Source organism: Salvelinus fontinalis, chromosome 33 (genome assembly GCF_029448725.1).
Source record: "Salvelinus fontinalis isolate EN_2023a chromosome 33, ASM2944872v1, whole genome shotgun sequence".
NCBI classification, from domain to species: Eukaryota; Metazoa; Chordata; class Actinopteri; order Salmoniformes; family Salmonidae; genus Salvelinus; species Salvelinus fontinalis.
Genome location: NC_074697.1, coordinates 39,024,923 through 39,051,458, shown reverse-complemented (window position 1 = coordinate 39,051,458; position 26,536 = coordinate 39,024,923). Strand labels below are relative to the sequence as shown.

The window sequence follows — 26,536 nt, the reverse complement described above, 5'->3', positions numbered from 1 at the left end:
AGAGGGATGGTGAACCTTTACAGAGTCCCAGGGTAGGAGCTTCCACTTGTGTTGGCTTTCAGCAGACAGAGAGAGAAGGCTGGTGAGGCCAAATCAGAACTGGGCCTTTGGTGGAAACAGACTGTGAGGGGGAGAGGGGGATCAGGGAGGAGGAGGGAAGGACAGACTGGAAAGGGGGATGTGGGAGGGGTGTGACTGGTATGCTGGTAAAAAGTGAGAAAAGAAAAGTGAGCATAGAAATAGAAAGGAAAAGAGAGAAAAAGAGAGGGTGAGAGATAGAGAGAGGGTGAGAATTACAGAGAGAGGGTGAGAGTTACAGAGAGAGAGAGGGTGAGAGTTACAGAGAGAGGGTGAGAGTTACAGAGAGAGAGAGGGTGAGCGGTACAGAGAGAGAGTGAGAGTTACAGAGAGAGGGTGAGAGTTACAGAGAGAGAGAGTTACAGAGAATGGGTGAGCGTTACAGAGAGAGAGAGGGTTAGAGTTACAGAGAGAGAAGGTGAGAGTTACAGAGAGAGAGAGGGTGAGAGTTACAGAGAGAGAGAGGGTGAGCGGTACAGAGAGAGAGTGAGCGTTACAGAGAGAGAGGGTGAGAGTTACAGAGAGAAGGTGAGAATTACAGAGAGAGAGAGGGTGAGAGTTACAGAGAGAGAGGGTGAGAGTTACAGAGAGAGAGGGTGAGAATTACAGAGAGAGAGAGGGTGAGAGTTACAGAGAGAGGGTGAGAATTACAGAGAGAGAGGGTGAGAGTTACAGAGAGAGAGGGTGAGCATTACAGAGAGAGGATGAGAGTTACAGAGAGAGAGGGTGAGAGTTACAGAGAGAGATGGTGAGAGTTACAGAGAGAGAGAGGGTGAGAGTTACAGAGAGAGGGTGAGCATTACAGAGAGAGAGGGTGAGAGATACAGAGAGAGAGAGGGTGAGAGTTACAGAGAGAGGATGAGAGTTACAGAGAGAGAGGGTGAGAGTTACAGAGAGAGATGGTGAGAGATACAGAGAGAGCGGGTGAGAGAGGGTGAGAGATAGAGAGAGACTTCTGTATGTGTAATGTTTACTGTTAATTTGTATTGTTTATTTCACTTTTGTATAATATCTACCTCACTTGCTTTGGCAATGTTAACACATGTTTCCCATGCCAATAAAGCCCCTTGAATTGAATTGAATTGAATTGAGAGAGGGTGAGCGTTACAGAGAGAGGGTGAGAATTACAGAGAGAGAGAGGGTGAGAGTTACAGAGAGAGAGGGTGAGAGATATAGATAGTGGGTGAGAGATATAGATAGTATGTGAGAGATAGAGAGAGAGGGTGAGAGATTGAGAGAGAGGGTGAGAGATAGAGAGAGGGGTGAGAGATCGAGAGAGTGGTTGAGAGATAGAGAGAGTGGGTGAGAGATTGAGAGAGAGGGTGAGAGATAGAGAGAGAGGGTGAGATATACAGAGAGAGAGGGTGAGAGATAGTGGGTGAGAGATAGAGAGAGAGGGTGAGAGATATAGAGAGAGGGAGAGAGTTACAGAGAGAGAGGGGGAGAGATACAGAGAGAAAGGTTGAGAGATACAGAGAGAGAGGGTGAGAGATAGAGAGAGAGAGGGTGAGAGATAGAGAGAGAGGGTGAGAGATACAGAGAGTGGGTGAGAGATACAGAGGGTGAGAGATAGAGAGAGAGGGTGAGAGATAGAGAGAGAGGGTGAGAGATACAGAGGGGTGTGAGATAGAAAGAAAGGGTGAGAGATTGAGAGAGAGGGTGAGAGATAGAGAGAGAGGGAGCGATACAAAGAGAGAAGGTGAGAGATACAGAGAGAGAGGGTGAGAGATGGAGAGAGAGAGGGTGAGTGAGAGAGAGAGGGTGAGAGAGAGAGAGAGGGTGAGAGATAGAGAGAGAGATACAGAGAGAAGGTGGGTGAGAGAGAGGGTGAGAGACAGATAGAGTGGGTGAGATATAGAGAGAGTTGGTGAGAGATAGAGAGAGAGGGTGAGAGATAGAGAGCGAGGGTGAGAGATAGAGAGAGAGGGTGATAGATACAGAGAGAGGGTGAGAGATACAGAGAGGGGTGCGAGATAGAGAGAGTGGTTGAGAGATAGAGAGAGAGGGTGAGAGATTGAGAGAGAGGGTGAGTGAGGGAGAGGGTGAGTGTGAGAGATAGAGAGGGTGAGAGATAGAGAGAAGGTGGGTGAGAGATAGAGAGAGTGGGTGAGATATAGAGAGAGTGGGTGAGAGATAGAGAGAGTGGGTGAGATATAGAGAGAGTGGGTGAGAGATAGAGAGAGTGGGTGAGATGTAGAGAGAGTGGGTGAGAGATAGAGAGAGAGGATGAGAGAGAGAGAGAGGACTTGAGGGAGAGGGCTTGAGGGAGAGCGACAGACTGAAAATGAAGATTTCAGCCATCTGCTTGGAGGCTTACGGACGTACAGCAGTAGCCCCCTCTCCTTCCCCATGCCCCCTTAACCCTGCATCATTTCATCCACCTGGCAGAGCTCCCCTCCCCTCGTCCCCTTGGCCCGCTCCCTACAGTTCTCCCTGTTGGCCTGGGGCCGCTTTACTTAACGCTCTAAATAACCAGAGCTCTGATAGACAGACACACACCCACAGGGAGAGGGGCCGAGTAGGGCAGACACATTAGAGTCCTTTGGTTGATTTGTAGCCGTTTCAGAGCACAATCATTTACCCTCAACCTGAGCCCCAAAGCAAAAGAGACCAGGGGCAGGAACTGAAAATGTGTAGAATGTAATGCATGATTATGTAATACATAGCATGTAATTGTATGACAGCATGCAGGTCTGTATGAGCACGATTATTGTGTCTGTCTCCGAGTGTGTTGGTTTGTGTATTTTGCCATTGTGTGTATGCGGTGGTGTATTTGTTTGTGCGGCTGCACTGTGTGTGCTCTAGCACGTGTGTGTCCCGTCAGCCCGTCTAGTGTGGCATTGCATTGACAGGGCCTAGAAGGCGGTTGCAGTGCATTGCAAGGCCTAGAAGGCGGTTGCAGTACACTGACAGGGCCTAGAAGGCAGTTGCAGTGCATTGACAGGGCCTAGAAGGCAGTTGCAGTGCATTGACAGGGCCTAGAAGGCGGTTGCAGTGCATTGACAGGGCCTAGAAGGCGGTTGCAGTACACTGACAGGGCCTAGAAGGCAGTTGCAGTGCATTGACAGGGCCTAGAAGGCGGTTGCAGTGCATTGACAGGGCCTAGAAGGCAGTTGCAGTGCATTGACAGGGCCTAGAAGGCGGTTGCATTGCATTGACAGAGCCTAGAAGGCGGATGCAGTGCATTGACAGGGCCTAGAAGGCAGTTGCAGTGCATTGACAGGGCCTAGAAGGCAGTTGCAGTGCATTGACAGGGCCTAGAAGGCAGTTGCAGTGCATTGACAGGGCCTAGAAGGCAGTTGCAGTGCATTGACAGGGCCTAGAAGGCAGTTGCAGTGCATTGACAGAGCCTAGAAGGTGGTTGCAGTGCATTCACAGAGCCTAGAAGGTGGTTGCATTGCATTGACAGAGCCTAGAAGGTGGTTGCAGTGCATTCACAGAGCCTAGAAGGTGGATGCAGTGCATTGCAGGGCCTAGAAGGCGGTTGCATTGCATTGACAGAGCCTAGAAGGCAGTTGCAGTGCATTGACAGGGGCTAGAAGGCGGATGCAGTGCATTGACAGGGCCTAGAAGGCAGTTGCAGTGCATTGACAGGGCCTAGAAGGCGGTTGCATTGCATTGACAGAGCCTAGAAGGTGGTTGCAGTGCATTGACAGGGCCTAGAAGGTGGTTGCATTGCATTGACAGGGCCTAGAAGGCGGATGCAGTGCATTGACAGAGCCTAGAAGGCAGTTGCAGTGCATTGACAGGGGCTAGAAGGCAGTTGCAGTGCATTGACAGAGCCTAGAAGGCAGTTGCAGTGCATTGACAGGGCCTAGAAGGCGGATGCATTGCATTGACAGGGGCTAGAAGGCAGTTGCAGTGCATTGACAGGGGCTAGAAGGCAGTTGCAGTGCATTGACAGGGCCTAGAAGGCAGTTGCAGTGCATTGACAGGGGCTAGAAGGCAGTTGCAGTGCATTGACAGAGCCTAGAAGGCAGTTGCAGTGCATTGACAGGGCCTAGAAGGTGGTTGCAGTGCATTCACAGAGCCTAGAAGGTGGTTGCAGTGCATTCACAGAGCCTAGAAGGTGGTTGCAGTGCATTCACAGAGCCTAGAAGGTGGTTGCAGTGCATTCACAGAGCCTAGAAGGTGGTTGCAGTGCATTCACAGAGCCTAGAAGGCAGTTGCAGTGCATTGACAGAGCCTAGAAGGCAGTTGCAGTGCATTGACAGAGCCTAGAAGGCAGTTGCAGTGCATTGACAGGGGCTAGAAGGCAGTTGCAGTGCATTGACAGAGCCTAGAAGGTGGTTGCAGTGCATTCACAGAGCCTAGAAGGTGGTTGCAGTGCATTCACAGAGCCTAGAAGGTGGTTGCAGTGCATTCACAGAGCCTAGAAGGCAGTTGCAGTGCATTGACAGAGCCTAGAAGGCAGTTGCAGTGCATTGACAGGGGCTAGAAGGCAGTTGCAGTGCATTGACAGGGGCTAGAAGGCAGTTGCAGTGCATTGACAGGGCCTAGAAGGCGGTTGCAGTGCATTGACAGGGGCTAGAAGGCAGTTGCAGTGCATTGACAGGGGCTAGAAGGCAGTTGCAGTGCATTGACAGGGGCTAGAAGGCAGTTGCAGTGCATTGACAGAGCCTAGAAGGCAGTTGCAGTGCATTGACAGGGGCTAGAAGGCAGTTGCAGTGCATTGACAGGGGCTAGAAGGCAGTTGCAGTGCATTGACAGGGGCTAGAAGGCAGTTGCAGTGCATTGACAGAGCCTAGAAGGCGGATGCATTGCATTGACAGGGCCTAGAAGGCGGTTGCTGGTCAAGGCCTGCCACCGCTCCCCCAGTGCTAGGACCGTAGGTCACATGATAACCACCACCTTCTGGCACATACCAGTAAGCTCTTTATCCCCTAGTCAAGAGACGTAATGAATGTAATACACACGAAACCACCTCTCCAGTACAGTCAGAACACACAGGTTATGTAGGCACACAATGTTGACAAAGTCAATGTATCCCTGCTATTATTCTCAAGGACTCAACAAATGTAGAAGCACATGTACAACGCTCAAACACAAACACGAAACCCAAACGCTCTGCTCACCTGTTCTCCTTGCCGTTCTGCAGCAGGGAGGGCCTGTCTGTGCTGTTCCGGTCCGTGGTGCACACGTACGTGTTCCGGCGGATCATGGCACTTGCTGGGACGTTGTTCTGGAAGGCAGGGAGAATGACAGTTAGATAACACATTCACTGTGATTTGGTGAAATTCAGAAAGAGCCTGGAACATGGCCTATGTGTGTGTGTGTGTGTGTGTGTGTGTGTGTGTGTGTGTGTGTGTGTGTGTGTGTGTGTGTGTGTGTGTGTGTGTGTGTGTGTGTGTGTGTTCACCGTGGCGGTGTTAATCTCCTTGCGGCGGTCGGGGATCTCTGACTGGTTGGGGTTGTTGGCGCTGCTGACCATGGGGCTGGAGGGGGGTTGGATGGAACGGCTGCCCACCACGCTGCTGCTGACCTTCCGGGACGCCATGCGCCCCCCCTCCTCCTTCAGCTCCCTGTCTGCCCCCGCCACGCTGCTGGGGCTACGCTTGGGGTGGGATGGGGGCGCTGCTGGACCGCCTGCACAACAGGCAGACAGGGCAGAGGATACGACATGAGAATCAAAGTCTGGTCCTGTGTGGCACAGTTGGTAGAGCAAGGCACTTGTAAAACCAAGATTGTGGGTTTGAATTCTGCTGGGGCCACCCATATGTACATTTCTGCATGGACTACTGTAAGTCGTTTGGGATAAACAGCATGTTATGATATTATAGACTGCACAAATTATAAAGATCTCACACACGACCGGTGACCTCACAATAGGGTGCATTTTGGGACGCAGACTAAGAGACAGCCCACTCACAGAAGTCACTGTGCCTCCTGCGGGGGTGGTAGGTGGAGGCGCTGCGCTGGGTGGTCTTGCTGTGGGAGGAGGAGGCGGAGGTGGTGGAGGAGGTGGATTGTTTACTGGTGCCGTTGGTAACGGTGCTGGGCCGTACCCGCGCCAGGCTCAGACTGCTGGTTGACCGAGACTCACTGCCCTCCACCTGACACACACACAAAGAGAAACACACACGTTAGGATCAGGACTCAGGTGATTGTGGACAGTGTGAACACACAGGCATGACACGCACACGTATTGTAGCAGACTGGCACGCCAGGTGTTCCCCTGGGATTTGTATTAGCAGCGGTGGCTAAGGTAGCGGAGGGGGATTTCTGTGTAGAACGACTGTGAGAAGGTCACTTCTGGTGACTTTTTAAAAGGACATTCTACTCTAAAATGCATGGAAATGAAATGATGTTGACACCATCTGAAATGTAACTGGTGGCGCCACTGCACTGTAAGGAGATGAGGAGGAGCAAGCGGTGGCTCTCATTCACACCACTGCTTGCTCTGTTTCCTACAAATATACTGATCTTAAAGGGATAGTGCCAGACTTTGGCAATTAATTCCCCAAATCTCAACCTATCCCTTTAAGAGCGTGTCTCGGCAGAAATATATATACAAAAAAACTCAACATTTTAGGGGGAACACTGAGAAGGCAGACGGGCAACACAGAAAGCCTTAATGATGAAGGATTTTCTCTCTCTCCCACACACACACACGTTGTCTCGTTGTGCGTCACCTCATTCATGCGTCCCAGTAACAGGTAGGTGGCGGTGAGCTCGTTGTACTTCCGAGTGGTCAGAGCGTCCTTGATGTCGTCACGGGTGTAACCCATCCCCACCATCACCTCTGAAGGCGAGCGGAGAGATGAGGGACGTTAGACAGAGATACAGGCTCAAAGAAAGAAGAGGAAGGCCGTGTCCCAAATAGTACCCTATTCCCTACAATAGTGCACTACTACTACTACTACTCCCAGGGGCCAGTGCACTACTACTACTACTACTCCCAGGGGCCAGTGCACTACTACTACTACAACTCTCAGGGGCCAGTGCACTACTACTACTACTACTCCCAGGGGTCAGTGCACTACTACTACTACTACTCCCAGGGGCCAGTGCACTACTACTACTACTACTCCCAGGGGTCAGTGCACTACTACTGCTACTACTCCCAGGGGTCAGTGCACTACTACTACTACTACTCCCAGGGGCCAGTGCACTACTACTACTACTACTACTACTCCCAGGGGCCAGTGCACTACTACTACTACTACTACTACTACTCCCAGGGGCCAGTGCACTACTACTACTACTACTACTACTCCCAGGGGCCAGTGCACTACTACTACTACTACTACTACTCCCAGGGGCCAGTGCACTACTACTACTACTACTCCCAGGGGCCAGTGCACTACTACTACTACTACTCCCAGGGGCCAGTGCACTACTACTACTACTACTCCCAGGGGCCAGTGCACTAAAAATGGAATACGGTGCAATTTGGGAAGAATACGATATGTAGGTAGGGAGTAGAGGGGAGATAGAGAGGTATTTCACCGATGCGGCTGCCATCATTATGGTCCTCCAGGGGCTCTATATGAGGCTTCAGTTCTTCTCCGTCGTAGCCAGAGTTAATCCACTTGTCGTTCATGATTTGCTAATCAGGGATAAAACGATGTGTTAAAGAGTGCACAAACAGGGTGTGAGTGGTTGCGTGTACTGTAAAGATGAGTGCCGCCTGCCGTTGCCCTCCTCACCTCCAGGGTGCAGCGTTTGGTGGGGTTGAGCACCAGGAACCTGCGCAGGATGCCCTCGCAGTCGGTGGACATGTAGAAGGGCACGCGGTACTTCCCCCGCAGAACACGCTCCCGCAGCTCCTGGGGAACAACACATACAGATAACGTTACACAAAACGTGCACACAACGTTATATAACGTTACACAAAAACATGAGACATAATAATGGCAAAGGGACTAAAAGACAACGTGTCCCTTCTCTTGATTAACTGAACATGAAAATAAAATGTGAACATGAACATCAAGGCGGTGACCCGTTCCTGTAGGTTCATGCTCTACAACATTCGCAGAGTACGACCCTGCCTCACACAGGAAGCGGCGCAGGTCCTAATCCAGGCACTTGTCATCTCCCGTCTGGATTACTGCAACTCGCTGTTGGCTGGGCTCCCTGCCTGTGCCATTAAACCCCTACAACTCATCCAGAACGCCGCAGCCCGTCTGGTGTTCAACCTTCCCAAGTTCTCTCACGTCACCCCGCTCCTCCGCTCTCTCCACTGGCTTCCAGTTGAAGCTCGCATCCACTACAAGACCATGGTGCTTGCCTACGGAGCTGTGAGGGGAACGGCACCTCCGTACCTTCAGGCTCTGATCAGGCCCTACACCCAAACAAGGGCACTGCGTTCATCCACCTCTGGCCTGCTCGCCTCCCTACGTCTGAGGAAGTACAGTTCCCGCTCAGCCCAGTCAAAACTGTTCGCTGCTCTGGCACCCCAATGGTGGAACAAACTCCCTCACGACGCCAGGACAGCGGAGTCAATCACCACCTTCCGGAGACACCCCACCTCTTTAAGGAATACCTAGGATAGGATAAAGTAATCCTTCTAACCCCCCCCTTAAAAGATTTAGATGCACTATTGTAAAGTGGTTGTTCCACTGGATATCATAAGGTGAATGCACCAATTTGTAAGTCGCTCTGGATAAGAGCGTCTGCTAAATGACTTAAATGTAAATTACTTAAATTATGAAGTAATCAGCACGAAACCCTTCAGTACCACAAGCAGCATTAGTATCCAAAATGTCACATTTGGCACCATATTCCCCATATAGTACACAACTTTTGACCACACCATATGGGCCCGGGCCAAAAGTGGTGCCCTATTTAGGGAATAGAGTGCCATTTCAGACTCAGACAAAGTAAAGGCCATTTGGCTGCGCTGCGGGGGTGTCTTGCCTTGAGGTTCTGCCCGTCGAAGGGCAGTGATCCGCTGACCAGCGTATAGAGGATGACCCCCAGGCTCCAGATGTCCACCTCAGGCCCGTCGTACTTCTTCCCCTGGAACAGCTCCGGTGCGGCATAGGGAGGGGAGCCACAGAATGTGTCCAGCTTGTTGCCCATGGTGAACTCGTTACTGAAGCCAAAGTCTGCGATTTTGATGTTGGACTCGGCATCCAGCAAGAGGTTCTCAGCCTGCAGAGACGGGTGAAGATAGCGCAGCTTTTAAGGACTGAGAGTCTGTTCAGTTCAGGCTGAGTCTGTATGCTCATTTCAGGAAAGAGATTATCAGTGTTTGACATTTTTTTTATGTATTGATAATGGTATACTTAATATCAATGAGTGGTTGTCATTTTGGACAATGAAAAGGGGTTCAGGTCTGAACCGGTCACGTACTTTAAGGTCCCTGTGAACAATGTTCTTCAGGTGACAGTAGTGTACAGCAGACACAATCTAGATAGATAGATATAGATATATATAGAGAGAGGGGGAGGAGGGGAGGGGGGGGGGGGAGCATGAGAGACAGAGAAAGAAGGGGAGTGAGACAAGCTACAGCAAAAAAAGCCAAACACATAGACTGACACATACAAACTTATAATAAAGCTTGCAATGTAATTCAGGCCAACTTAGCACCATTCACTGGGTTCTGTTGTGATGATACATTTTTGTGGTCCCGTGTGGCTCAGTTGGTAGAGCATGGCGCTTGCAACGCCAGGGTTGTGGGTTCAATTCCCACGGGGGGACCAGGGTTCAATTCCCACGGGGGGACCAGGATGAATATGTATGAACTTTCCAATTTGTAAGTCGCTCTGGATAAGAGTGTCTGTTAAATGTAATTTTTGGTCATATCTCACCTGACGGAATTTGGCCCGCGCCTCTTTCTCTTTCATTCTCCCATGGGACACGAGGTAGTCAAACACTTCACCTGAGGGAGAGAGAAACAAACCACATCAACAGACAGAGAATCAGGCTTACAACACCGTCTGGTTGAATACAGTGTGTAATCGAGGCACTTATACTGTATATTAGTTGATTCATAACCCGCAGACCCCACGGTTATATCCGCGGGGCGGGTGGGTAAATGGTCATGAAATATTGAGTGGATGAATGTATAAATGTATCGTTCTTGTGCAAATCATATCTAGAGGCTACATTAAGGTTTTTCTTTCCTTATTTTTATCTGGCGAAAGCATGCAGACTAAGCTTTAGCGCCTAACTGTACGCTCACCGGATACACGGCAATCGCCAAATGCTTTTGGGAACATGAGCAGAAAAAGTTAACTTCGGTCCACTGAGGCAAAAATGACAATGTCAGGGTTTAATTCAATAAGAGAAAAGCTGCGAAATGGAAAGTTGAAAATAAATCGAAGGGAGGGCCAGAGCAGTAGTCTAATGTTGAGGGAAGATTTGGTGAAGTGGTAAGACGATAGCAGTGTTATGTTATGTGTGATGATTGTGAGGCGCTATACAAATTCAACAGTCACAAGACGGGGACTTCCAAATGGCCAGTCAAGGGAACTACTGTTCAGATGGGTTAAACGGAATAGTAGTCTGAAACCTGGACCCTGACTGTAGGTCTACAACCTCTCACATAGCCCAATATAACACTAACGCTTGCAAAATGAAGCATTTCTTGCAGTAAAATGATACACCAAATGTACATTTTGACTCTGTAATATTATTTCTTTCTTTCAGCATCTTGAGAGAATGAATGCGGGGTTAGGGTCTGTAAAGGGACTATATTTATCAGCATCATAAAAGCTGATAGTAGCCTATTTCAACCACAAAAAATATGCATCCAAGCCGAACTGAAATCTTATCAGAAACATGTCGGGTCGAAATGTTCTTACATTTTCTTAAAACCGGTTAAATCTTTCCCTTTTCCACAAATGTATTTATTGCATTTTCTCTCCGGCGAGTGCGCGGGAGAAGCAGCAATGAAAGAGAACACTTTACCGATATCAACTAGATTGAAGCATCCACTCTATTGATTTATGACGTCATTCTGGTGAGCAGGGTTTATTTAGTCTTCCAGGGCAACAAGTAACGACAGAAGAGAAGCTGCATTTATCTAATTATAGAAGTTGTTAAAAGTCGACTAACAAATAGCCGGCCAAAATGTTGGAAATTATAAGCAGAGACATAGGCCTATCTAAAAAGGCCTGCTCCCCCCAAAAATAGCTCCACCATCTCTGACTGCACTGCAGATTTTCTATATTAGCGTATTAGGGTCGGGTGTGTGCCTCAGATTTTTACTTTACCAGATGGGTTATTAGCTATTGCGGTTGGTTGAACAAACAGCTAACCCGCGCACCACTAATATATAGTGTATTCATTAAAGTTCTATAATATAATTATATTGTATTTATATGATGTACACATTAAGTGAGTGAAAAGAAATTGCAATGTAAGAATATGAAGAGAGAATATATATATATATCTTTAAATATGCTTTATTGTCGCATACACCGGATAGGTACAGTGAAATGTGTTGTTTTACAGGGTCAGCCATAATAGTACGGCGCCCCCTAAGCCAAAGGAGAGCATACGCAGCAGTAGCATCATCAGGGAGATGGATTATTAAATTGAGCCTGATCTGGGATCAGTATCTTCATCATTGAGCCTATAGGGCCTCATTCATCTCAGTGATCCCTGGCCTAATGGTTGACTTTGCATGGGCATGTCTACATGTCTGTGACCCATGCATGTGTCTGGGAATATATGGTGGTGGTGTGAGAGAGTTGAAAGAGAGAGAGAGAGAGAGAGAGAGTGACTGAATGAATGAATGTATGAGTGTGTGTTGTGTTTTTGTACAGTACATGCTTCATGCTAGAGGACACATCCACTGGGAGAAAAGCAGCGAGGTTGAGATCAGGAGGGGGCACATGCTTGGCTATTAGTTCCTTAATTGGCAAGAAACAGAATGGGAGGAAAAATTGACAAACAAGCGGAGTGGGGATTAGAAGAGGGAGGGGACACAAGCAAAGAGAATAATAGACAGAAAGTGAACATGAAGGAAGGGGAGAGAAAAGGAGAGTGCAGAGGGAGGGAGGAGGGCGGTCAGAGGACAATCGATGGGTCAGCGGTACTGGGAAAGCGTGAGGGAAGGGGGGAGAGAAAAGAGATGAGAGAGAAATGGAGGAGCGTGTAGGGATTGAGGGGAGTTACTCTGCTCACCCCCACTGGCGTACTCCATTATCAGATAGAGTGTATTCTCCGTCTCGATCACCTCAAACAGCTGCACTGTAACACACAAACATACATAGACACCTCAGTATAGTGGCACAGACAAACAACACACACAGTTGCACAAAGTGATTTACTGTGTGTTCCTTAGAACAGGGAGATGTGCCGTAAATGCACAACAGTATGGTACAGCAGTTTATGTTTCAGCTGCATGCAGTATTAAATGTGACCGTGTGCATTATAAAAAAATGGAGGAAGTCTACTTGTCCTGGCTTTACATGAGCGACTGCACCCTATTGCCTTTATAGTGCACTATGTTTGACCAGGGCCCATAGGGAATATGGTGCTATTTGGGACACAGTCTCTGGCCATTACAGGGGCAGCACGAGGGGATCTGGGCATCCCTCAGTGAGACTGTACCCTCCTGGAAAGGAGGATCATTTTGAGCTCAGTGGGGGACTATTATCCATATCACAAGTCCTGACTCCTGCTCAGCAGCTGTATTGACAGTGAAGGGGAACATTGCGTGAGGATGGGTGTTAGGCTGATGATGTTCTGGGGTCGGGTATGCCCTGCGGCACTACACCCTGGAAGCTGGGAAGATTAGTATAGCCGAGGCACTTACCGATATTTGGGTGGTTGAGGCCTTTCATGATGCGTACCTCTCTGAAGAGCTGGAGGAAAGAGAGAGAGAAGAAGCGAGTTAAAAGAATGTTATTTCATTATTCAAGTCTTCACAGCCACACTGATATATACAGCGTATGTGAAGATAGGCATGAAAGTGGGGGATGATCAAAATTCCTGATTCATAATATAAGAACTAAACATCAGACAGGCGGATAGGAGGAGGTTAGCCCGCCTCCACCCCTGTCACTCATTTATTCATTCATAAATAAGCTCAGCTGCTTGTCGGAAAATGGACACACCTCCCCCTCCAATACTAGCTGGCTTCCTGCTAATTAGAGAGTGGACCACTCCAGGGACAGCCTGACTAGACAGAGCGCCTCTCCCCCTGGGCAGAGCCTCTCTCCCCACAGGGCTCCCTCATCCATCATGGAGGTGCTGCTGCTTTTAGCCTCTTCTCTTTCTAGAAATAGTGGGGGCGTCACACCACATAGTCGCTGCAACGGTGGTGCGGCACGGGCACTGTCTGCCGCTGCTGTGTGTGATTCAACGCCTTGTGGTTATGAGGTGACACACAATCGTATTTACACACACACACGGCCCTCCCTCGAACACATTCATAAGCCTCCTTTCCTGGTTGTGACATCTGCTGTGAGTGGGGAAACGAGGAGCGCTGATGGCATACATATAAGCATCTTGGGGATAATTATAGTGTATGTGTGCACCAGCCCATAGAGTCCTCTCTTTGAACTGTATATGGTAAGACTGGGTGACGAGGCATCGGCTTGCTCTGACCAGGTAAAAGGGAATCAGTGAGAGACGGGGTTACAAGGGCTGGGTTTGTGGAAAGGGGAATACTTCAATAAAGACAGAAATAGAGGCAAACAAAAGTTAGATTTCACAATGAATGAGTGAGCAAAAGCAAGAGAAGGAAGGAGAGTAAGGGAGAAAGACAGGAAGGATAGAGAAAGAAACACACACAATGGATGGAATGTGCTGATCGTTGTGTGAGAAGGTGGCCAGCTTTCTTAGAAGTTCGAGCCCATTCTTCCAAAACATAGAGCGTCACCTGGGGAGCTGTGTCTCACCCCCTCTGTCCCTCTCTCTTTCACTCACTCTCTGGAGCCCCCCCCCACCCCTCTCTGTCACCCCCACCCCATGCCTCTCTCTCAGCCCCCCCACCCCATGCCTCTCTCAGCCACCCCCCACCCCATGCATCTCTCTCAGCCCCCCCACCCCATGCCTCTCTCTCAGCCCCCCCACCCCATGCCTCTCTCAGCCACCCCCACCCCATGCCTCTCTCTCAGCCACCCCCACCCCATGCTCTCTCTCAGCCCCCCCACCCCATGCTCTCTCTCAGCCCCCCCACCCCATGCCTCTCTCTCAACTACCCCCATCCCATGCCTCTCTCTCAGCCACCCCGACCCCATGCCTCTCTCTCAGCAATCCCCACCCCATGCTCTCTCTCAGCCACCCCACCCCATGCTCTCTCTCAGCCCCCCCACCCCATGCTCTCTCTCAGCCCCCCCCACCCCATGCCTCTCTCTCAGCCACCCCCACCCCATCCCTCTCTCTCAGCCCCCCTATGCTCTACCCCGTGATTCTGGCCTTCTGCGGCAGCTTTCAAACAAGATATCTGTACACAGAGGGTGGCAAGAGTAAAGTTGTTAGGATGATATTTTGGATTGCCTTGAGGACAGAGGGAAACAGAGAGAAGGAAACTGAGAATGATTCAAATGTGTATGCCTCAGGGACTGTGCAAGCAAATTACTCATTTCTCAAATAAACAGAACGGGCTGGTTGGTGTGCAGTGCCCTTGTAAGGTGGGGTCAGTGCACGCACGCACGCACTTACGCACGCGCACACACACATTCCCATGTAGCCAGACAGAGGCATAGTTTTTGGCCCGTTGGAGCACATAAGCATACCTACTGAGGTGAAGCGCTTTCAAAACAGCCAGTGTTTCTCAGTTCAGACCAAATAAATATCTATAAATAATACAAGGAAAAATATCTAGGGATATGGCCAGGGGGGTAAGTCAAAAATTTGAACATAGATGATGATTATTTTTTGCTTTTGCTTGTTTGTGGTGTTACTTACAAGGGGAAAGTTCTACCAAGCATGACTGTCTACTTCCTGGTAGTGATGTAATAATACAAGAAGGATGTCGTAATAATTAGTGTTGCCGGAGGCGATGGATTACCCAACCTGCAGCATGGACAGACTCCATGTAGCGCCTATCGTTGGAACAATAGCCACACTCTCCCTTTCGTGCTGTTGCACTTTAAAAGGACCTACCTAGACCAGTATGGAGACATGCTTACAGAAAAACACAGAGTATGTGATGCAGCACAAGATATTGATCGGTTTGTCACTGGGCCACATGATGTTGAAGCAGGCGGTGTCCACAGTCCTATTTTTGTTCACCAAGTACAACTTCAAGAAGAGGGCTAGTTTATGTGTTGTTGTAATGTCTTGTGCATTTGTATCCATAACACCTGCACTGAATGCAAATATTTATCAAGACCCAACAAATATACTATGGACTATAGGCTAGTGATACATGACTGTAGGATATAGACTAGTGGTACATGACTGTAGGATATAGGCTAGTGATACATGACTGTAGGATATAGGCTAGTGATACATGACTGTAGGATATAGGCTAGTGATACATGACTGTAGGATATAGGCTAGTGATACATGACTGTAGGATATAGGCTAGTGATACATGACTGTAGGATATAGGCTAGTGGTACATGACTGTAGGATATAGGCTAGTGATACATGACTGTAGGATATAGGCTAGTGGTACATGACTGTAGGATATAGGCTAGTGGTACATGACTGTAGGATATAGGCTAGTGATACATGACTGTCGGATATAGGCTAGTGATACATGACTGTCGGATATAGGCTAGTGATACATGACTGTCGGATATAGGCTAGTGATACATGACTGTCGGATATAGGCTAGTGATACATGACTGTCGGATATAGGCTAGTGATACATGACTGTCGGATATAGGCTAGTGATACATGACTGTCGGATATAGGCTAGTGATACATGACTGTCGGATATAGGCTAGTGATACATGACTGTAGGATATAGGCTAGTGATACATGACTGTAGGATATAGGCTAGTGATACATGACCGTAGGATATAGGCTAGTGGTACATGACTGTAGGATATAGGCTAGTGATACATGACTGTAGGATATAGGCTAGTGGTACATGACTGTAGGATATAGGCTAGTGATACATGACTGTAGGATATAGGCGAGTGGTACATGACTGTAGGATATAGGCTAGTGATACATGACTGTAGGATATAGGCTAGTGGTACATGACTGTAGGATATAGGCTAGTGATACATGACTGTAGGATATAGGCTAGTGATACATGACTGTAGGATATAGGCTAGTGATACATGACTGTAGGATATAGGCTAGTGATACATGACTGTCGGATATAGGCTAGTGATACATGACTGTCGGATATAGGCTAGTGATACATGACTGTCGGATATAGGCTAGTGATACATGACTGTCGGATATAGGCTAGTGATACATGACTGTCGGATATAGGCTAGTGATACATGACTGTCGGATATAGGCTAGTGATACATGACTGTCGGATATAGGCTAGTGATACATGACTGTCGGATATAGGCTAGTGATACATGACTGTCGGATATAGGCTAGTGATACATGACTGTCGGATATAGGCTAGTGATACATGACTGTCGGATATAGGCTAGTGATACATGACTGTCGGATATAGGCTAGTGATACATGACTGTCGGATATAGGCTAGTGATACATGACTGTCGGATATAGGCTAGTGATACATGACTGTCGGATATAGGCTAGTGATACATGACTGTCGGATATAGGCTAGTGATACATGACTGTCGGATATAGGCTAGTGAGATTAAACACTGTACAGAGAAACCTAGTTCTTGAAAAACTATTTAAAGGCAGAAAATCGGACTCACTGTTTCCCTTGTTATACATTTTTCCAATGCCAAAGTACAGGGCAGCTGGACGCAACCATAAATCTGATGGTGTACATGTGTCCCGTCCCGTACAGACACACCGAGAGAATCAGCCTGTGTGAAGCAGACATGTTACATAGTAATGCGGCTAATGTGGACCAGGGCTACTGTGAGTGCCACATAGAGTACACAAGTATACATTCAGTGTCCACAAACACACATCAGTGACATGATGCAGCTCCATGCGTGAACATACAATCCAAATCAAACACACATCCCTTGAGACTGTCTGTAATTGAATTGAGGAGAGCAGAGCGCATCAGCTGTTCACCTGAGCTCTAAAGAAAAATAATCAGATAAGCCCGTCTCTCCTCTCCTCTCCCGCCACCCCTTAATCTTTTTCTCTTCCGTCATATCCCCCTCCCTTCTATTTAGCACTTTCTCCCTCTCTCGTACGCCCATAAATGACTTCCTGGTCCATTCCCTTGGCAATGGCCCAACGTCACTGTTGCCATGCCAACCCATGTCAGACTCTATAGTCCTAGTCTCATCCCCAGGCAAGTGTCTTCCCAGGGGAGCTTCCGCCCCACCCCTGCCCAACCATGCCCTGTATTGCCTGCCACCCTCAGCACATGACTGGCCAAGGGAACGGACAGCCCATCAACAGTGTGCATCTGTCTAATGCAGTCCTCCCTCCCTCCTCCACCCTCTCTCCCCGTCTCATCCCTGCACATCCCTCTCACCCTGTACATCACACCGGAAGCCAATCTCGCTCTGAAGCAGAAAGCACAGAGAGAGCACAAAAGGGCAGAATTAATCAACCTCTGAGCTCCCTCTGGTTTTTCTTCTCTGTTTTGCATGGGGATTTGCACAAAGCAGCTTACTAAGTTGCCTCTCTCTCGTACTCTCTGTGTGTCATTGTGAGTCGAGGTTACCGTTGGGTCAGTCAGCGGTGGACACAGGCGGTTGTTGAACACAAGGCAGTGTTTTTGTCTGTGTGCCTCACTCTGACCAGTTAATCCAGGCCTTGTGTCTGAGCTCTGGCCTGAACAATCCCACGCATAGTTGCACTCACACACGGGAAAAATATGCCTGCATAGGACACACACATATACACTCGCTTTACCCACACACAGACATTTTACACAACCACATTACGCACGCACAGTCACACACCCCTCATCCCCCTGACCACACTGTCACGTGACCAGAGAGAGACAACGAGAGAGAGAGAGCGATAGAGGTAAACGGAACACACAGGCTCCCCTCTCAAACGACTCAGCAGAGCCACTGAATAACCTGCTCTGTCTCTGAAAGAGACGTCTATCCACGCCAAGGGCCAAGCAAGCCATCGCCCATGAATGACTGCTCCCTCCCTCCCTGCATAACGATAACATCTGATGCAAGTGCCACCGCCAACACTGCCCCTAATCCCCCCACCCCCCAACCTAACCAACAGAATACCCCTCCCTCCCTGCCCTAACCCTCTCTCCCCATACACCCCAACCCCATCCCCCCTTCAGGTCCCTGTGGGACCCAGGTTGCTCCTCTGGGAAAGGGGGTGTGATTATGCAGAAGGGAGCCCTTTCATGTTGGACATGGTGGATCATGGCGTTTCAAGGCACCGGCTGTTGTCAACATGGCCCCTCAACAGAGACCATGGTGATGAGGAGCAGACCCGGAGCTTCCTCGTTACAAGCCGATCTAAAACTAGTGCTTAGTTCTACCACGGGGGGCAGACAGATGGCCCCAGCAGGGGCAGCCTCAGGGGCCAGGGCTCAGGTGAGGCGTCCCCAGGGGCCAGGACTACAGGTGCTTCCACCCGAATTGAGTTTGCCCTGTGTAGCACCCTGTGTAGCACCTGTGTAGCATGATGGTAGATTGGGCTCAAAGTTCAAACACACACTGGTGACTGTTTGTGGCCAAATTGGTATAGCATAATTCCAGCCTCAGCTACAATTTACCTTCAAGTGTTTGAATGATTCATGGACAGTAATAATAAACAATAGTTTATTTCAGGAATTCACCTCATGTTTGTTTGACCATAGTTTAGGATTGAATGTCCTATCATGTAACTGTTAACACTGAGAAGCTGACAGAGTCAAATCCACACAGAGCATGAGGTAGTACAACCTTTACTGTTTGGCAAGAAGCAATAAAGCACATCCAAGTCACATGCCTATCCAGAACTACAGCAACTGGCTTAAATTGTTTCCTGTAAAGGGTAGCAACAACAGTCATTAGATCCCAAAGAGAGAAGACAAAACAATCCATGTCTGCCTCACAAAATGGCACCCTATTCCCATAAGGCTCTGGTCTAAAGTAGTGTACTTTATACGGAATGGAGCTCTGGTCTAAAGTAGTGTACTATATAGGGAATAGAGCTCTGGTCTAAAGTAGTGTACTATATATGGAATAGAGCTCTGGTCTAAAGTAGTGTACTATATAGGGAATAGGGCTCTGGTCTAAAGTAGTGTACAAAACTCAGGACCCTGTCTTTCAAAGATATTTCATAAAAATCCAAATAACTTCACAGATCTTCATTGTAAAGGGTTTAAACACTGTTTCCCATGCTTGTTCAATGAAGCATAAACAATTAATGAACATGCAGCTGTGGAACGGTCGTTAAGACCGTTAAGGTCACAGTTATGAAAACGTAGGACACTAAAGAGGCCTTTCTACTGACTCTGAAAAAAGCAAAAGAAAGATGCCCAGGGTCCCTGCTCATCTGCGTGAACAAGCCTTAGGCATGCTGCAAAGAGGCACGAGGACTGCAGATGTGGCCAGGGCAATAAATTGCAATGCCCGTACTGTGAGACGCCTAAGACAGCGCTACAGGGAGACAGGACGGACAGCTGATCGTACTCGCAGTGGCAGCCAACATGGCAGACCACAACACCTGCACAGGGTCGGTACATCCAAACATCACACCTGCGGAATAGTTACACAAAGAGTTACACTAAGAACGCACAATCCCTCCATCAGTGCTCAGACTGTCCGCAATAGGCTGAGAGAGGCTGGACTGAGGGCTTGTAGGCCTGTTGTAAGGCAGGTCCTCACCAGACATCACCGGCAACAACGTCACCTGTGGGCACAAACCCACCGTCGCTGGACCAGACAGGACTGGCAAAAAGTGCTCTTCACTGACGAGTCGCGGTTTTGTCTCACCAGGGGTGATGATCAGATTCGCATTTATCGTTGAAGGAATGAGCGTTACACCGAGGCCTGTACTCTGGAGTAGAATCGATTTGGAGGTGGAGGGTCTGTCATGGTCTGGGGCGGTGTGTCCATCATCGGACTGAGCTTGTTGTCATTGCAGGCAATCTCAACGCTGTGCGTTACAGGGAAGACATCCTCCTCCCTCATGTGGTACCCTTCCTGCATGTTTATCCTGAAATAACCCTCCAGCATGACAATGCCTCCAGCCATACTGCTCATTCTGTGCGTGATTTCCTGCAAGACAGGACTGTCAGTGTTCTGCCATGGCCAGCGAAGAGCCTGGATCTCAATCCCATTGAGCATGTCTGGGACCTGTCGGATCGGAGGGTGAGGGCTTGGGCCATTCCCCCCAGAAATGTCCGGGAACTTGCAGGTGCCTTGGTGGAAGAGTGGGGTAACATCTCACAGCAAGAAATGACAAATCTGGTGCAGTCCATGAGGAGGAGATGCACTGCAGTACTTAATGCAGCTGGTGGCCACACCAGATACTGACTGTTACTTTTGATTTTGACCCCCCCTTTGTTCAGCGACACATTATTCCATTTCTGTTAGTCACATGTCTGTGGAACTTGTTCAGTTTATGTCTCAGTTGTTGAATCTTGTTATATTCATACAAATATTTGCACATGTTAAGTTTGCTGAAAATAAACGCAGTTGACAGTGAGAGGACGTTTCTTTTTTTGTTTATATAGGGAATAGGGTGCCATTTGGAACGCACTCTTAGGCAGCAACTCAGAAACTGGATTACTGCACATATTCTGACCCATGCATGAACAGAATGAAAACCACTCTTCCCATCATCCTTCAACAGTGTGGGAAAATATCCTGCTCCCTCAGTATTAATTCCTTTAATATCTTAATGATACACACTACCCACTGATAAACAAACATACTGTCAGGCAGCGTCCTTATGCCTTTCTCTAGAACACACACACACACACACACACCAACGTGTGCACGCACACACACACACGGTCTGTGCTCTTTGGTTCTGCCTCATCTCATGGTCGCTTGCTTTCTCAGGATCCCAGCTCCAGTGCCCAGGCCCCCTGGAGGACCCCACCTCCTCTGGGTTCGGCTGTCCCCATTGTTTGTCTGTCTGGAATGCTGCTCCTGGCTGAAGGGGCCTGATAGAGGGATAACCCCCCCCCCCCCCCCTCAAAGTAGCATCAGACTCTTTTGAAGGGGCACTACATGGTGAAGGATTACCCCCCATACCCACACACAGACTCTCACACAGGCTCTCACAGACAGACTTATGCACACTCTTGACAGTGACGAAGCTTGAGAAAATCGTGACAACATCCAGACCAGAGAGAGAGGTGGAAGATGAGGGGAATAGGGGGTACAGAGAGAGGCTGTAGGGTGGGTGAGGTGTGAGGGACAGAAGTGACGTGAAGGATGACAGAGACAGGGTTTAAAGTTAAAGGGCCTATTGTGGAATAGATCGGAGGTTGGGACTGGGAATGAGTGGGAGGTAGAGTGAGGGGTGGGGTAGGAAGGAGACAAACATAGGTGGTGGGAGGTAGTATTTAGGGGTATGAGATAGATATGCATGGGGTTAGTTAGTGGTTGGGGGTGTTTCAGATACATCAGGCAGTTGTTTTAGGATGGGTGCAAGTGTCTGTCCTGCTCAGTGTGTATCAGCTGCTGGGGATCCCCCATGGTCTCCCGAGACTGAGTGACTTTGGGGGGGGCGGTGGGCCAACATGAAGCATTGCTGCTGCAGCCCTGCTGTCACCGTCAGATTAAAGCCTGCAGACTGCAGCCAGATTACCCCAAGTGTTCTGCAGCAGTGCAGCTGACTGGTGGGGGGCGGAGCCTGGGCCCTTACATCACCTGCCACCGCTTGGGCGTGGGACGCTAGCTACTGTGGGGGGCCCAGCCTCCAGAAAAACACCAGAGAATACATCTGTGGTTACTCTGCAGTGCCTGAAGAGAGGTGATGAGAGAAGGGAGGGAGGGAAAGATAGACAGAAACTGGAAATAAAGTGGGTTAGGTGACATATAGAGAGGGAGAGGAGGTCAGAGAGTGGGGTGAGAGAAGGAGGGCGAGAAAAAGACAGGGTGGGAGAGGGGAATGTTGCAATACAAAAGAGAGCAGGATAGGGAGGGACACAGTGTGGGTGGAGAGAGAGAGAGAGAGAGAGAGAGAGAGAGAGAGAGAGAGAGAGAGAGAGAGAGAGAGAGAGAGAGAGAGAGAGAGAGAGAGAGAGAGAGAGAGAGAGAGAGAGAGAGAGAGAGTCACCTGGTGCTCTGGTCTAGTGTGTCCTGAATGGGAGGAGAATAGTGCTGACAGGACAACTGTCTGCCGTTGCGCTACTGCAGCAGTCTCCATCCACCAGCGCACCTCTGCATGCAGAGATCACAAACCACCCCCGTTCCCCTCCCTCCCGGCATCCATCCCCAGTCCCCACTAGGAAACCACTCAACACTAGGGGTGCATCGTTAATGGCACTCTACTCTCGATGTAGGCTCATAGGGCTCTGGACAAAAGTTGTGCACTATATAGGGAATAGGATGCCATTTGGGATGCAGACTGGAACAGCTGGCATTTATAAGTTATATTCTCCAAGAATCAATGGCTATATCATTACTTTCAAAGTCCAAAATGGATGTACCAATCGAGATTGCCCCTTTAACTCTATGGTGGCCACTTCATCACTGAAAACTTACGATGGGAGTTTCTTGCAAGCAATAACAAAAGGTCTACGAATATGTTTACTTTACAGGATGTCTGCAAAGCAATAGTAGCTAACTAATTGTGAACAGTATAATTTGCTGTGGCTGGTGCCAGCCATATCTTTATCCGCGGGAGGCAAATAATACCTTAAACAGAGCCACAATCGATAGCAGCGTGTTTTATATTGATGTAATTGTCCTAAGTAAAAGCCTGCTCCTGTTGTGCTGACAACGAGGCTAAAGTTTGGTCAGCAGATGACGCTTTGATACAAATATGTGCACCGGACACAGATCACCTCGTCAGATGCCTGTGACAAGATGGTTGATCAAAACATGTTCGCCTAGCAACAGGGAAGCATGAGTGTGATGTCATCTGCATCAATTCTCACATTGGAGGCATGAATGCGTTGCCATGCTCATACAAAGCCTACAGCGGTCTCTAGAGGAGCCATCATCAGCATGTATGGACCCTCTCAGTAGCAAGTGGACTGATTATGGCGGGTGACTGGGGTTGATTATGACGGGTGACTGGGGTTGATTATGATGGGTGACTGGGGTTGATTATAATGGGTGACTGGGGTTGCATCTCAAATGGTACCCTATTCCCTATATAGTGTAAAGGGACACTGTAACGCTCATCAGAAGGATGAGACCAAGGTGCATCGTGGTACGTGTTCATGCTTCTTTATTAAAACCGAACACCAAACAAAACAACAAAAGAACAACGAACGGCACGTCTTGAAGGTTACACAGAGCTAACAAAAAACAACATCCCACAACCTAAAGTGGCAAAACAGGCTGCCTAAGTATGATTCCCAATCAGAGACAACGATAGTCAGCTGTCCCTGATTGAGAACCATACCCGGCCAAAACATAGAAACATAAATCATAGAAACAAAGAACATAGAATGCCCACCCAAATCACACCCTGACCAAACCAAATAGAGACATAAAAAGTCTCTCTAAGGTCAGGGCGTGATAGTACCCCCCCCAAAGGTGCGGACTCCGGCCGCAAAACCTGAACCTATAGGGGAGGGTCTGGGTGGGCATCTATCCGCAGTGGCGGCTCTGGTGCGGGACGTAGACCCCGCTCCACCTCTGGCTCACCCCACTTTGGTGGCGCCTCTGGTGCGGGGGACCCTCATTGCCAACCCCGGACTGGGGACCCTCGTAGCGGGCCCCGGACTGGGGACCCTCGCTGCCGGCCCCGGACTGGGGACCCTCGCTGCCGGCCCCGGACTGGGGACCCTCGTTGTGGGCCCCGGACTGGGGACTGTCGCTGGAGGCTCCGGACTGGAGACCGTCGCTGGAGGCTCCGGACTGGAGACCGTCGCTGGAGACTCCGGACATGGGACCCTTGTTCCGGGCCCCGGACTGGGGACCGTCGCTGGAGGCTCCGGACTGGAGAACGTCGCAGGAGGCTCCGGACTGGAGGCCATTGCTGGAGGCTTCATGCCATGGATCATCACTGGAGGCTTCGTGCCATGGATCATCACTGGAGGCTTCGTGCCATGGATCATCACTGGACCGTAGAGACGCACTGGAGGTCTGGAGAGCAGAGCTGGCACAACCCCTCCTGGCTGGATGCTCACCCTAGCCCGGGAACTGCGGGGCGTTGGCACAGGACGCACTGGGCTGTGAGAGCGCACCGGAGACACTGTGCGTAGAGCCGGCGCAGGATATACTGGGCCGAGGAGGCGCACTGGAGGTCTGGAGCGTAGAGCTGGCACCACCCTTCCTGGCTGGATGCTCACCCTAGCCCGGCAACTGCGGGGTGCTGGCACAGGACGTACTGGGCTGTGGACACGCACCGGAGACACAATGCGCAGAGCCGGCGCAGGATATCCTGGACCGAAGAGACGCACTGGAGGCCAGATGCGCTGAGCCGGCACCATTCGTCCTGGCTGGATGCCCACTCTAGCCCGGCCGATGCGGGGAGCTGGAATATAGCGCACCGGGCTATGAGTGCGCACTGGAGACACACTGCGCCGAGCCGCATAACATGGGGCCTGACTAGTCACACTCTCCCCACGGTAAGCACGAGGAGTTGGCTCAGGTCTCCAACCTGACTCAGCCAATCTCCTCGTGTGCCCCCCCCAAAAAAGTTTTTTTGGAGTGGCTTCTTGGGCTTTCGTGCTAGCCGTGTCCCCTCGTAACCCCTCGTAACGTCATCTGCCCCTTTCTAGCTGCCCCCGCCTTCATAGCTGCTTCCACCTGTTCCCATGGGAGACGATCCCTTCCGACCAGGATCTCCTCCCACGTCCAGGATCCTTTGCCGTCCAGGATGTCCTCCCATGTCCAGTCCTCCTTACCACGCTGCTTGGTCCGTTTGTGGTGGGATGTTCTGTAACGCCCGTCGGAAGGATGAGACCAAGGTGCAGCGTGGTATGTGATCCTGCTTCTTTATTAAAACTGAACACCAAACAAAACAACAAAAGAACAACGACCGGCACATCTTGAAGGCTACACAGAGCTAACAAAAAACAACAACCCAAAACCTACGGTGGCAAAACATGCTGCCTAAGTATGAATGCCAATCAGAGACAACGATAGACAGCTGTCCCTGATTGAGAACCATACCTGGCCAAAACATAGAAACACAAATCATAGAAATAAAGAACATAGAATGCTCACCCAAATCACACCCTGACCAAACCAAATAGAGACATAAAAAGACTCTCTAAGGTCAGGGCGTGACAGACGCACAATGGGAATAAGCCTGTGTATGTGTGGTCAAACCAAGCTCAAGCCTGCTGTTCAATTGCCTCAAAATGATGAGGGACACTCATACACAATTCAATACATGTCTCTGTCCTCCATTGGTTTTGTCTGAAGAAAGCGTACTACAGTCATATGAAGTCGGGCCAGCATACTAACCTTAATACAGCTATGCTATGCAATGTATCTATACATAGGCTCTGTCCCCCTACTTTGATTCTGAAATCACCATCACCCACTAATGAAGTTGTCATTTTTGCAGATTAAGTGTTTGAGCTAGTAATGTATCAATATTTCTTGTTTCTAAATTAGCTATGACATAGCCAATGAAAATATAGCACACCTTTGGATTTCACCCACAATTCAAAATCAAATAGTTTTGACCTTTTGGAAGTTTTTATGGAGTGATCTTCTCTTCTCCTCTTCGGCCATGCAGTGCGCCTCGCACATGTCATTACTCTCGTCTTTATGAAATGATCAACTTTATCCTGTATATCTAAGAAAGTTACCATATACTTTGCATTCAGAAAGTATTCAGACCCCTTGACTTTTTCCACAGTTTGTTACGTTACAGCCTTATTCGGAAATTGATTTAATAATCCCCCCCCCTAATTAATATATACACAATACCCCATAATGACAAAGTGAAAACAGTTTTTTTTTTATGTTTGCAAATGTATTAAAAATAAAAAACAGAAATATTCAGACACTTTGCTATGAGGCTCAAAATTGAGTTTAGGTGCATTCTGTTTCCATTGATAATCCTTTAGATGTTCCTACAACTTGATTGAAGCCCACCTGTGGTAAATTCAATTGACTGGACATGATTTGGAAAGGCACACACCTGTCTATATAAGGTTCCACAGTTGATAGTGCATGTCAGAGCAAAAACCAAGCCATGATGTCGAAGGAATTGTCCATAGAGCTCCAAGACAGGATTGAGTCGAGGCACAGATCTGGGGAAGGGTACCAAAATATTTCTGCAGCATTAAAGGTCCCCAAGAACACAGTGGCCTCCATCATTCTTAAATCGTTAAATGGAAGAAGTTTGGAACCACCAAGACTCTTCCTAGAGGTGGACGTTCGGCCAAACTGAGCAATCGGGGGAGAAGGGCCTTGGTCAGGAAGGT

At 49.1% G+C, this 26,536-nt stretch overlaps 1 protein-coding gene across 4 annotated transcripts in view; it reads right to left on the bottom strand.

Moving 5' to 3' along the window:
* LOC129832210 (MAP/microtubule affinity-regulating kinase 4-like) overlaps positions 1-26,536 on the bottom strand; it is a 63,626-nt gene that overhangs the window by 11,715 nt on the left and 25,375 nt on the right. For all 4 annotated transcript variants that reach the window (XM_055896095.1, XM_055896092.1, XM_055896093.1 and 1 more), the window contains exons 4-14: positions 12,791-12,839; positions 12,157-12,222; positions 9,834-9,904; positions 9,376-9,432; positions 8,938-9,174; positions 7,728-7,847; positions 7,528-7,627; positions 6,711-6,820; positions 5,948-6,131; positions 5,438-5,664; positions 5,154-5,260 (exon numbers count right to left, since the gene is read on the bottom strand). In XM_055896095.1, the coding sequence (XP_055752070.1) occupies positions 5,154-5,260; positions 5,438-5,664; positions 5,948-6,131; positions 6,711-6,820; positions 7,528-7,627; positions 7,728-7,847; positions 8,938-9,174; positions 9,376-9,432; positions 9,834-9,904; positions 12,157-12,222; positions 12,791-12,839 (1,328 nt within the window). The remainder of the gene's footprint in view (positions 1-5,153; positions 5,261-5,437; positions 5,665-5,947; positions 6,132-6,710; positions 6,821-7,527; positions 7,628-7,727; positions 7,848-8,937; positions 9,175-9,375; positions 9,433-9,833; positions 9,905-12,156; positions 12,223-12,790; positions 12,840-26,536) is intronic.